This window comes from Adiantum capillus-veneris, chromosome 18, assembly GCF_014529385.1.
Source record: "Adiantum capillus-veneris isolate H3 chromosome 18, ASM1452938v2, whole genome shotgun sequence".
Lineage (NCBI taxonomy): Eukaryota > Viridiplantae > Streptophyta > Polypodiopsida > Polypodiales > Pteridaceae > Adiantum > Adiantum capillus-veneris.
This window is the reverse complement of record NC_140948.1, coordinates 20,778,700-20,792,525: the sequence shown is the minus strand read 5'-3', so window position 1 is coordinate 20,792,525 and position 13,826 is coordinate 20,778,700. Positions and strand designations below refer to the sequence as shown.

General features: G+C 43.1%; 1 protein-coding gene across 1 annotated transcript; it reads right to left on the bottom strand.

The window, feature by feature from the left end:
- Window positions 1-7,255: 7,255 nt before the first annotated feature.
- Window positions 7,256-8,801, bottom strand: LOC147435319 (uncharacterized). The gene is made up of 2 exons (XM_086487939.1): window positions 8,396-8,801; window positions 7,256-7,945 (listed from the first exon to the last, which is right to left on the bottom strand). Exons 1-2 carry the CDS (start codon window positions 8,691-8,693, stop codon window positions 7,359-7,361), a joined length of 885 nt encoding a protein of 294 aa, XP_086344065.1. The 5' UTR covers window positions 8,694-8,801; the 3' UTR covers window positions 7,256-7,358.
- Window positions 8,802-13,826: the final 5,025 nt, after the last annotated feature.

Below are 13,826 nucleotides of genomic sequence, written 5' to 3'. Positions count from 1 at the left end.
TCTCGTATCAATTTCCAACAAGGGGCTAAAAGGAATGCCAAGCCCATGAAAAACAAAGATCAAAATGATGCAAAGAGGAAGAACAATGCTCAAAGTTCTTCCCAAGGCAATTCCAACAACAACAAGACCAAGGAGAAAGAAGTTTATGAAGGTAAAAACAAACTCTCTCCTAAAGATCTAGAGGCTTTTTGTAAAGATCACAAATGCTTTAAGTGTGGGAAGCAAGGACATGGTTATCGTTCTTGCCCCAAAAGAAACGCCCGCAATGAGACTCCTAGAGCTTCCATGATTGAAGCTCCAAAAGAGGATTCTCATTACAAAGGATCATCCCTTTCATATGCTTGGGGATGGTGAGGGAACATGAGGCCTTCATCAAATTTTATCCTAGCTCTACTCACAACTTCATATCAATGGACTTGGCCACAATGTTGGGCATACAAGCTTTCAAGATGGAAGATATTGTAGCTACTGATGGGGCTTTCAAGGGACAGCAGGCTTCCATTACTCCCTTGATTGGGAATTTGAGGCTTCATGTCCAAATCGACATCGACAAAGAAGACTTTTTTATATCTCTTCTCCAACATGAGGATGTTATCCTTGGGGCACCATGGTTCAACCACATGGCTACCAACATGAAGTTCCCTGAAAGGAGAATTTATTTCACCTACTGGGAAAAGAGTATGTATATAGATACTAATGAGTCCAATTGTACTATACCTCTTGTAAATTCACTTTCTTTTGATAAGTCAATGAAAAGCTCGGTTTCTTTGTACATGATTTTTGTCAAAGAGTCTCTAAATGATGCTAATGTTTTAACAAAACAAAGTGGTAGAAATCAAGAAGATTTAAGCTTGTCTAATTTTCTAAATAGATTCCAAAAGATGTATTTATTTATGACATCCCTATGGAGTTACCTCCAAAACGAGGAGATAATGACATATGATAGAGCTTCTACCCGGGAGCTCACCGCCTAATAAACCTCCTTATAGAGTTTCTCAAGCTCAACAAGAGGAGATTATGAGGCAAGTCCATGACCTAGTAGACAAGGGGATGGTGAGGCCTAGATCCTCTCCCTTTTGTTCTCCAGTCTTTTTAGTGCAAAATAAAGCTAGCACATATCGCATGTGTGTGGACTATTGAGCACTAAATCATATCACTATCAAAAAAAAAAATCATGTACCGCAGGTAGAAGACATGTTTGATAAGCTACAAGGTTCAACCTACTCCAGTAGGATTGACCTTAAAAGTGGCTAGCATCAAATAAGGATAGTGAACGAAGATATCATAAAGACTGCGTTCTGTACAATGTTTGGTCTTTATGAATATCATGTCATGTTTTTTGATTTGACAAATGCTCCAGCCATGTTCATCCGCCTAATGGAAAAAAATATTTATACCCTACCGCAAGTTCACTATAGTGTTCTTTGACAATATTATCATCTACTTCAAATCTTTGGAGGAGCATAAGCAACACCTCCAGGTAGTTTTTCAAGCTATGAGGGAGAATAAACTTTTCAATAACCAAAAGAAGAGTGATTTTTTCCTCCAAAAGATTCAATACTCAGGTCATATTATCTTTTAAGATGGTATCTGTATGGATCCAACCAAGCTTGAGGTAATAAAAGGATGGCCTAACCCAAGGAATCTATATGAGCTACAAAGCTTTATTTGTATGTGTGCATACTATAAATGATTCATAGCTAAATTATTCCAAATAGCACAACCACTATATGACTTGACAAAGAAACATGCTAAGTACATATGGGCTGCAAAAGAGAAAAGTGCTTTTGAAAAGATTACTTCTCAACCCATTCTTACACTACCGGATCTCTCAAAACCATTTGAGGTCCAACGTGATGCTTGTGGAGATTTCCTTGGAGCAGTTTTGCTTCAAGAAGGGCATGCCATAGCATATGAGAGTCAAAGAATCAATTTCGACGAGCGAATATTGGGCATCTACTCAGAGGAGCTACTAGTTGTTCTACATACCCTCAACACATGGAAGCACTATCTTTTGGGAACTCCATTCATCCTACGTATGGCTCACCAAAGTCTTAATTACTTCATGACACAAACCAAGCTCTCCGACAAACAAATGATGTGGGTACATTTTCTTTCACAATTCAATTTTCATATTGCTCACGTCGCTGGCAAGCACAATCAAGTAGTTGATGCACTATCACAATGGCCAAGAGCCAATGTGGTGTCCATAGCAACTCACAATGCTCTATCTTCTATGATAGATGAGTATGCAACTGACCTCGACTCTAATCAGTCCTTGCCTTAGGGAAGAAAGAAGAATCATTCACCTTGCAGGATGGTTATCTTGTCTATGACAATAGGCTATGTGTTACTCACACTCTCTGTGAGAAAGTGACGTATGAGTCCCATGCTTCTCATATGTAGGGAACCAAGGGACTCAACCTATCCTTCATGGAGTAGAGATGTATTGCTATTGGCCTACCATGAAGAGGGACATACAAGACTATGTGTCAAAATGTGTGGTATGCCAAAAGATAAAGTATGATAGTGGGAAGCAATCTGGATTGCTCCAACCTTTGCCAATTCCTTTCACCATGGGAGAGCATATACATGGACTTTATCTTTGGATTGCCCAAGCCCATCCATGGGAATACAAGAATATAGACAATAGTAGACAGGTTTAGTAAACAAGCACATTTTATACCTGTCAAAAAGACTATTAAGGCACACCAAATGGAAACCCTCTTCATATCCCAAATTTTTAAACACCGTGGCTTGTCAACATTAATAGTTCCGGATAGAGATTCTCAAATGAACACTAATGTTTGGAAGGGTATCTAGGTACTAGGCTTAATTTCTCTTTGGCCTATCACCCACAAAGGGATGGCCAAAGTGAAATAGCCAACCTTACGATTCTAGATCTACTTAAGACCTATGTTACTGAAGTAGATCAACGTTCACAATGGGAAAGAAACCTACCTCTTGTAGAGTATGCATACAATAACATTGTCCATACTACTACGGGGAAGGCACCTTTTGAAATCGTTGTGAAGGAAGACCCAAAAGTCCCTTGCTACTTAAGGTACATGGGAAGATCTTCGCTACCGATGAATATAGCCGAGGACTACAAGAATCTTTCCAAAAGGTTAAGGAGGCTATATCCATCTTGCAAAAAAAAAGACAAAAGGTTGTTGCTAACAAGCACAAAAGGGCCTTAGGTTTCAAGGAAAATGATTCGGTCCTACTCAAATTTCCCAAGGCTAAATTGAGGCAAACCACGGACAAAACATCTACAGCCATCAAAAGTGTTATGCTAAACTAGCAAAAAGATATTATGGTCCTTTTCAAATCCTAAAAACAATCAATGAGATGGCCTATAAACTCAAGTTGCCCAACCATTGGCTCATTCACAATGATTTTCATGTGAGCCTACTTAAGCCTTACAAAGGAGAGCCACCACAAGAACCAATCATTGAGGACCCGCCCGAGATCAAAGATCAAGAAGAGGTGCTTCCGTCGGAATCAATTCTTCTACATGAAGACAAGATACTAAGACATTGTAAGATCATCCAACGATATCTTATTAGGTTCAAAAATTATCCTTTTGAAGATGCTAGATGGATGCAAGAAGGAACAAAGCTTAAGGATAGTATGAACTTTGTCAATGCTTACAATACTTAAATGAAAAATACTTTGGTCTTATAAGACTAGTTCTTTTTTTTATTGTGCACAAATTTAAGTAGTATGCATGATTAAAGTCATGTTTCTGAGATGACGTCTCTCAAACACCAAGTAGAATTTGTCACTCTACTTTGGAGAATGAAATGGACTTAAGAGCAGACAGGCTTGTGGCAGCTAAGTCTCCCAAGCACCAAATGGATTAGTCATCCATTATGGAATCATGACGTAAGGTAAAAAGGGATCCTCTACCCGCTAAGAAACATAGATTAATGACTAAGTCTTTATCTCCTCTACCTCATAATCGAGGACGACTATGACTTCAAGAGAGAGATAATTTCATAAAATCTAATATCTAACTAATCCAAATGATTTTCTCATATTAAAATGATCATTTAATGTGGGCGAATAAACAAGAACAAGACTTAGAATATAGACATGTGCTTATGGATCTGTCTTAGCACTGGACCAAATTCAATGGATCCAAATGAGAGATGGTCTATCAAAGAGCAATGCTAGCTAATAAAGCTTGAAAGACCTTAGGGTTAGCTTCATTAAAGACTTCCAAAGGTTAGTGTTTAAAATCCTTAGACCTAGGACCTTAGACAAGCTGGGGGCAAGCTAGGCTTGAGGTGGGAACCCGGCCAAAGCTTGAGGTGCTTGTTGTGCTTCCTGACTAAGGTGCTTGAGGTGCTTGTCATACTTGCTGACTAAGGTGCTTGTCATGCTTGATGATTAAGGTGCTTGAGGTTCTTGTCATGTCTTATGACTACAATGCTTGAGGGGCTTCATGATTAAGATGCTCGAGGGGTACTGAGGTATTCCAAAGTCAACATGATCCCTACAAGAAGAGGGGCGATCCCTAAAGCTAGGGGCATGAGAGAGAACACACACACACACACACACACACTCAAGGTAAGCCCAAGACCTAAGAGGCAACAAGGACACATGTCAAGCACCTACACATGCTGCCCTCGTGTAGTGCCTAAAGCCTATTGATTGACCTCTAAAGGGGTCCAATGAGAATTTAGTTTATTTAATTAATTGTCTAAGCATTTTTCAAGCCCTCTCTCTCAAAGGGGAAAGGAAAAGACTTGTCCAAATGCTACCGGATGTAAAAAGAGCAGGTACTTTTATGCAACAAGTTTTCTTTTCTAAAGCATCTTTACTTTGAATTGCCATTTGTTGATTTATTGTAGATGCAGTGTGAACATAAGAAGGAAGCTAAATGTGAAATGTTCCCTGTGTGTTTGTGCTTGAAAATTTATGTAGAGAGGGGCCCATAAGTTAATTTCAAAACTGTAGAAAGCAGGTTCTAGTGATTCATAAGTTTGGACAAGGTTCCAAGAGGAAGTGGAGGCAGGTGTCCCAAAAGTTTACTCACGTGTGCATTTTCAGTGTCTGTTCACGCATGGCCAACCTATGACTAAAACCCACAACTTTGACCCAAAAGCTCAATCAAGTTAGCCTCAAGTGGCAGATTCTAGTACACGAGTGCATATGCATATGTTGTGAAAATTCTAGTATAGGATTACATGCATATGTTTTGTGAAGGTTTTACGTTATCCACTTGAACATAGAGAGAGGTATTGTCAACATGTACTGATTAAAGTCTGCCTAGAATTCTACCATATATATGGACCAATATCATGGCCTGCATAAAGATGTCTTGTAGGTCGCTTATCACATCATTTTCATAAAGGTTGCCTAGGAGAAGGATAAGATTAAGTTGGAGAGGTCAAGAATGATAAAAGGTGGTGTATTAGCTAGCTGCCCCTCCTATGGAGATTGAGGCAATTACCAGATCAGTCTCCTTTGTGCACAGCTTGTGGGATACTATTAGAGATAGATATGCTAGATTGGCCCTTGAGTCTTCCAGACAGTTAGCTCTTCAAGGGGACACTTCATGCTGGTATGCACAGATGACATCATGGTTTCAGACGCATGGTTTCACCATGGACAGGCTGCCCCCTTTCCAGTACTCTCTTCAGTCACCCTCGATGTCTCTTACATGGGTGGAGATTACTTGACTCATTCGTCAGGACCATCCAGCTGGATACCAGGAGGACATGGATAGAGCCGCCACAGGAGTTGGGCACGAAGATGGCTTTCTATAGAGAGCATCTTCTCCACCTCACAGGAGATGCGTTTGTGATTCGACCAAGCTACATGGACACACATATGGCTCATGGTTTGCGGTGTGCCATTGGTGAGATACGCACATCCTCACATTAGCTGGAGATTAAGACTGGTAGATTTAGAGGGATACCAGTAGACAGCAGGATATGCTGCTTATGCCAGTTAGAGCCAGAGACAGAGCTACATTACACATGTCATTGCACAGTGTACTATGAGATACGGGGTCATTTCATGGTGTGTTGAGCAAGAACTCCATCTCCTTTTCCAAGTTTGAGAAGTTGAGAGCCTACACCAACAACCCTTGGCTATGGAATGCAAATCCAACCAAAAGCCATGCTCCAAAGTGCAAGCTTGCCATCTTCTTCATCTCAATTACCATGCTACTATGCAATGCTAAGCTACAAGAGTAATACAAGTGAGGATATTATTTCTTTCTCATAAGTTACTTCTTCTTCCTCTTCCCTACCCTCATTCCCTGCTAGCTTTCTCCACCTTTGAAGGTGTTTGAGATCTTGGGACTGAGGCCGGGGACAAGTTAATGCTTTCATTTAGCTAAGCTACGGGTATAATTGTGGTGTATGAATCTCTCTAGCTTCATTTCACCATCAAGGTCATAAGGAACACAAAGCTTGTAGTGTGGCAGATTGGTTGCGTTTGCCTTTGCTATAACAGGACTCGAGTTCAACTCTCTTTGTCAGATAGATCTTTAAGGTCTCTTGGGATAGTTTCCTTCGATGTTAAAACGATCTTCTTCTTCTTCTCTCTCTCTCTCTCTCTCTCTCTCTCTCTCTCTCTCCCCACACACACACACACACACACCCACTTTGTCATTATCCTATTTCCTTTACACTGGTAGAGTTCCTCACCTGGATTCTTTAGCTTGATTAGATAGTTTTAACACCTTAGATACCTTGATTAGATTGTTTAACACCTTAGATACTTGCCTCCTTATGTAGGTTGGCCCCTCTTTGTAACTATTTCAACGATGCAAGAAATCTCAAAACAAGAACTTGTTTTGACTACATTGTCACATTTGGGGTATGGGAGTTTTCCCCTTCTTAATTGTAATGAAATTGGACTATGAACATTGAGAATAGTGGAATTAAGAAAATTGTAGTGAGCATTTTTATGAGAATACTTTGAAAAATTAGAGGGTGAACTTGATTAGAGGTAGCAACATAACCATATTACTTAATTAACTTGGTAAGTGCGGCATCTTAAAAGATTCCTCACGATTGCTTTTTACCAAAATTGACCACACATACTACTACCAAGATTGGGTGATAGAAAGGTTATTCTGCTTTCCTTTTCTACCCTTGAGAGAGGAAGGAAGGAAGGAAGGAGGGAGGGAGGGAGGGAGGGAGTGAGTCATATAAAGTTTATGGCAATAAGGAGCAAGACAGACTGAGAGAAGTCAAGGAGAGAAAAATGATGATAGAACGGGATTCACAGAGAATGAGAGCGCCAAAAAGCCGTTTACTTCATTACGTCCAAAGAAGCAAGCAGCCCCACCCAGTACAGAGACCCCCATCATGGATCCTACTTCCTTGGTATGTGACTTACAAACCTATGTGACCATGATACTTGTAGAGCATGACAAACCCTCCACAAATGAGTGAAGCAGAGATGCTACAATCTAGACACACAGAGAGAAGCAATTGCATGACAATGGGGAGGCCGCCACTTCTCGCTTCCAGTCTCTTCAAATGCTCCGACTTTGAGATGAGGAAATAAGCCCCTGTATAAAGAAGTAAGTCTGTGAAGAAAACAACTGCAAGAGGAGAGTATATCATGAAGTCAGCATCTATGTGGCCGTTGCCGTTCGCGCAGCTTGCTGCCAGGAATATCAAAGCTGTGCAAGTCGCACATACGAACCTCGCATGCTGCACATGTGAGCATTGCATACAGAAATTCAGTTTGCTCAGGATGTTGACAGGGCTTTCTCTGATGTTCACCCATTTACGCACTTTAATCTCTGCAGCAACATTTTCTATGGCTTGACATATGGTGGCATGATTTTCTACTGTGGGGCTTTCCGAGATTGTGGAAGTGCTTGTGTCATGCTTAATTGGCAGAGCTTCATTACATGACTTTTTCAGCTCGCTGTCGTCAGTAGCATCGCATCCACTGACAATAGTCTCATGATCTGCATTGCTTGTTTATTAGTGCAAACATCAGTGACATACAACCAGCTTATTTTATGCGCACGGCGTACATGCTTGCAGGCACATATCATGCATAGTTTTAGGCCTATATGCTTACCCCACTGATAAGCAAGCCCATACACACACACAACTGCCCATCAAATGTTTCTAATTGCTCCACAATTTGCATCCAAAGCCTCACTCAAGTGCATCAATATAGCAAGCACAAAAAGGAAGTTCACAACCATATGCAAAAGCACAGACGATGCAAGAAAATGCATGCAATTCCTGTACTTGATGCATATGCATCCCAATTGCTCACATGTTTGCACCGAAACCATTCACATGTTCCTCTTGCTCAGCAAATTATGTGGTGATTTGAGAAACATATTAATGGTAAACATCTAACGCCTCTTAGTTCTTCTCTTCACAAAGAAATCAAAATAAGGTACCTGAGAGGTATATGCAAATATCTGCATCCGTCGCAGCAGCAGCAGTGGTGACGTTTGCGACATCATCCACGGAGAGGGGGGATGGTGAGTTGGTTTTGTCAAGAAGGGGGGATTTGGACTGATCCCCTGCTGATGCGGTGATGTATGCCAATCTTTCAGAGCTGCGAGCTAGGATGCGCTTGCACCGGGCATCCCGCACCTCTCGCAGCTTGGCAGCATGCTCAAATGGTGGAGGTTTCAAGTTTTGGTGGTGCTGATCTCCAGGACTGTTCTCTTTCCCTACATCTGCCATAGTCATGTAGCCTGCTTCACTTGTCTACTCTGTCTCTCTCTCTCTCTCAGCTGCAACTAGGAGAACGATTCTCTCTCTCTCTCTCTCTCTCTCTCTCTCTCTATACGTAGAGTTTCGATTCCAGCGTTTGACACAATTAGGCCAGAGCATGTACTGGTCAAATTTAACATAGAAAATAGATGTTTTTTTGGAAATTTGAAAATATATAATAACTGCCTGTAAATCATCACAATTAATTTTCAGAATCTAGAAATTGAGCATAATGCTGCCTATAGAAAATTGATTTTAATGTGGAAATTTTATTTTTGCCTTCAGAATTAATTAAAATTCTACGTTTGATTCTTTCTTGTTTGGTTTAAACCCACCGAAAATGGACAAAAATGAAGCAGGCGGTACATAAAGTGTCCGTTCGCAAATGCAAACAACGTACTTTATGCAAGAGAGAGTGGGTATTATTAAAAACTCTTAAAGTTCCACCCCCCTCCCCCTCCCCCTCCCTTCGGTTATTTAAAACTTGGCCCACGCTTGTCATAGTTTTCTTTAAATTTAGAGACTAATTAGAGTGTGCATTGTGCACCAATAAGATTGGATTTCCCAAGCAAAGTGAAGGAACAGTTGCAAGACGATAGCATGCACGCCGCACAACAATATCAAGATATCTTACCTTAAGAACCATGAAGCCACTCCTCATGCACACCCATGAGAAAGTGGATGAGTGACAACCTTTCATGCGAGGACCGTACGCCGCCATAGCCACCTTCACTCCGGCCTTGGGAAGCGTTTACCCCTTCTCCTTCAGGTAACAGCACAGTAATCGAGCCTGAAGGTCCTTTACCCCCTCCTAAGGGATTTCCCCCAATGTTACTCCAAGAGGCCCTTAGGGATGGCCTCACCCAGCGCCCGCTTTCCACTTCTACGGCTTTTGGGCTAGTGGTTCCCATTAGACATGTGCACACACAAGCTCCCTCAACACAGTATCAATCTGTTCAAGTTGTTCCTCTACCCCAATTGCAATATAACTTTAATAGTTCACCCCCTCAAGCTTCTCATCTTGCCCCATCCCCAATGCCTTCGATACGGGCCGGGCCCAACATGGGCATGCAATTCAAAACAATTCTATGTCCCATCTTTGCCCAAGTTGTCAATGGGCAACAGTATGGTGGCTATTGCCCCCATCCTCAACCGAATGACTCGCTCGCCAACCACGACCACATATGTGAGGAATTTTTTTCAAGGGGCTCCCCCCAGGTAACATTCTTCACAACTTATCTATCTCAAATAGCTAGCTTAATGTAGATTCCCATCTGCACATCATGAAGAACACCAACACCACACTAATGGTAGAAGCACTGACAATGAGGGAGATAAAGATAACACCTTCCCACCAAGGAGGGCACTCAAATCCCTAAGATTAGTCAACCTTCTCCATCCCCTAGTCCTAGCCCTAACAAGTCTGATCCTACTGAAGACTCGGAAGGGGACATGGTTTAGGATGATACGTTCATCATCCCATCTGACACCCTTGATGCCTAGCAAATGCATCTACAGGACAAAGTGCTGATAGGCTATTTCAATTTCCATTCTTCTCCCACTCCTCCTACGTGAGCTTCTTTACATCAAAGTAGGGGTCCCCCTCTCTGCCTTCGCGCAAATGCTCGTAGTAGTTCTTGGAGTCTTTGAGAATATCCATCTTGGTTCGATAGATGGTGATGTGGTCAGCTGCAACCTGTATATCCTGCACATTGATGGAAGACAGCAGTGTGCTCAGACTAGGAGTCTGATTAGCTCCCTCAAACAATATGCCATTCCGCTGACGCCAGACGACCCACAAGAACTCAACCCTGGATTTCTTCCAGAATAAACTAAGTACTCCTACATAGTCCCCTAACAATAGTTGTTTCCAAGAAGGGGAGAAGCCTAGAGTCCTGACCAAGGGGGAGAAAATTGGGCGGTTGGAGGAGCAAGACACGAATAAGTGGCAAATATCTTCCACTTCTTTGTGACACCTGCAACATATTCCATTGCCGAGATTAGCCTGCTGCACCCGCTTACTCGTCCAGATGGCTTTATGCAGAATGAGCCATAACAGAACAGACTTTTTGGGTTCGATTGCTGTCGACCAGATGTTTCGAAACTTGAAGTCCCACTGCTTGGAGGAGTAGTTGACACTCCATCTTCTGTTTAGGGTGGAGGGTAAAGATCTTCCCATAGAGAAGTCTTTGCAAATAGGGTGATTGAGTTTCAATCAACCTCTCCAGGTAAAGGCCCTGATGTCTAAGACAGCAGGGGCCTGGAGGGTCCATTCGAGCTCGGGAGGGAAGATTCTGGTTCGGCTACGAGCGAGGGTACATTCCCAAGGTTTGAGCCTGAAGCGCAGCGAGAGTTCCAAGTTACTGAGCCAAGTTTGGGCAGGAGGGTCCCACAAGTTGAACCAAGTTTTGAGGCCTTTGTTGTGCAGAACCAGGGCTTTCCTGGACTGAGGTTGGGGAGATGGACGGGATGTCCGAACAAGGCCACCAGTAGGAGTTGTTCGGGGGAACAGAGAAACTATGCTTTGATGACGTATTCAGACCTAGTCTATCTCTGTGTCTATTCCAGGCAAGAAAGATGGACCTCAATAGGTCAGAGCCTGAGGGAGTGATGTTCTCCTTCCCAAAGAAGCTGACGGCGAGGGGGAGGTTGGCCCATCCTTTAGCATTTGTGAGCCTGAACCTCTGCAACTTCCTAAGTAGAAGAAGGGCCCATTCTTCGTTCGGCTGGTCAAGGGCTGCTACTAACAGCTTGATGGCCATTTTGTCGGCAATTGCACAGAGATCTTGGATACCTAGTCCACCCTTGGCTTTCGGCAAAGTGCAGATGTTCTATGCAACTTTTGCTCCTTTGTGAATGAAGGGGTCCCCTGCCCACAAGAAATTCCTACAAACTTTGGTAATTCGGAGAAGGTGGCTTTCAGCTGGTCTCCAACAGCCAAAAAAGAAGAGAATGTACGCATTCAGAAAATGGTCTATTACTACCACCCTTCCTGCCAGCGAATGTTGGAATCCTATCCATCTGTTGAGCTTTCTCTGGAATTTGCTGCAGACCCAGTCCCATCTTGACTTGAGAGTGACCCCAAATCTCATTGGAATTCCTAGCAGCCTGAAGATCTACCCTTCCTTAATAACTTTGCATCCTGTGTTGATGATCCAATCTGGGAGTGCTCGGGACGTATATACCCCTGTCTTGCTGTGGTTGACTTTGGAACCTGACGCCAAGCAGAATATGTTCATTACTACCCAGAATTCGGCTAGGGTTCTCACTTTGTTTGCTAGCAATGCATTAGTGTCATCTGCAAATTGGGAGAGACACTATTGTCTATTGGTTCCAGGCAGAGAGATTCCTTTAATAAGGCCTTGGGCCATCCTGTCCTTTACCAGGCAATTTAGGGAGTCGGTTGCAATTGCAAACAGTAGGGGAGCGAGAGGGCAACCCTGTCAAACGGATCTAGCCAGCCCAAAGATCTCGGAGAGTAAACCATTTACTGATACTCTTGCCCTTGCATTTCCCAGGAGGGTCTGTATAAACAGAATCATCTTTGCCCCAAACCCCATGGCCTCCATACATCTCAAGATGAAGGACCACTCCAAGCGGTCATATGCCTTGTCAAAGTCGATCTTGACAAAGACAAAGTCTTGGTCAGATTCAACTGCATACTCGAACCCTTCCCACAAGGATATGAATGCCTCGACTAGTTTCCGTCCTTTAATGAAGCCCTTCTGTTCCGAAGAGATCCATTTCATTAGTATCCCGCATATCCTATTGGCCACTGCCTTCGCGAATATCTTGTAGGCGGTGTTTAGCATAGTCAGGGGCCTCCAATTGGCGAGGTCATCCTTTGCCCCACGTTTATGCAACAGCTTAATGACCCCTGTATTGATAGAGCAGGGGAGGGCTTTGCGATATACCGATTCTTCCCACACCTTCAGAAGGTAAGGAGTGAGGAATTCCTTAAACAACTGGAAGAATTCAGCGGGTAGCCCATCTAGCCCTGGAGTCTTGTGGGGCTTTAGACCTTCTATGGCCTCGTGAATATCCGACAAGGACAGCGGGGATTCTGCTGTAGAAGCTTCTTGAGGGGGGATCACCCTGGATCTGCAAGCTAAAGTCTCAATTCTGGCCTCCACAACTTCTACTGACATCTTCTCAGGTGCATTGAATAGAGAAGCAAAATGGCTCCTGACATACTCCATGTTTTGAGAATCAGACTCAATGGGGGAGGGGGTAGAACAGAGTTCTCTCCCGGGCATTTTTCTTGCGAAGAGACTTAAACATTTCTTTAGATGGACCGTCCACTTTGCCAGCCCACCACTGTTTGAAGAAGGTAGAAGAGTGTCTCAGGATGACATCTTCTTCATGTCTTAGCTTAGTTCGGGTATCTGCAATTTTATCCTGAACTGCAGGGGAGGGGGGGGAGGATTCGAGCTCTGCCAACTCATCATAAAGCTTTTCTCTCCTCTTTTTGCGGATAAGAGAGACTTCTTTCCTGGTCTGAATAAGTGCTGCTTGTGTATCCTTCACGGCTTTGCTCCATGCTCTTGCAGGGGATACATTCATGGAGAAGGCCCTATCCCAAATTTGTTGAATAGATTCCTGAACAAAAGGGAGTTTGAAGAGGGCAGGGTCAGTGTGAAATCAATTGTTTCGCACTTTGTTTACTTTGTCATCCAAGGTGATGGCTAAGGGGTAATGATCAGAGGTACAAGTGTTGAATCTGGGTTTGGCTTTAACTCTAGTGAAGGATTTGATGAGGGATATATCCATGTAGCATCTGTCAAGCCTGGCCTTTCTGGCAAGGCTTCCTCTCCCATACTTTTGCCAGGTAAATTCTCCAGTCACTCCCACATCCCATAACTGGGAGTTGAGTTGAGTGCTTCCCAAGCATCTCGTTCAGCACCTCTAACCGTTGAACCCAGGGATTGAAACCTATCCTCCAGATTTTCGACCATGTTAAAGTCCCCTACTAGGATGATTGGACCTTGCAGCTTTGACAGCTCCGACCACATCTTGGTTCTGTCGAAAACAGAGCCTCCTGCGTAGATACCAACTAAGTGAAAATTGAGTGGCTGCGGGAGAATCACTGAACACCAGTTGAAACCTCTG

Excerpts from the sequence above, each read along its gene's own strand:
- LOC147435319 (XM_086487939.1), bottom strand. The coding sequence starts at position 8,693 with ATGACTATGGCAGATGTAGGGAAAGAGAACAGTCCTGGAGATCAGCAC. Across the intron at positions 7,946-8,395 it reads TATTTGCATATACCTCTCAG|ATCATGAGACTATTGTCAGT; the intron begins GTACCTTATTTT and ends CAAGCAATGCAG.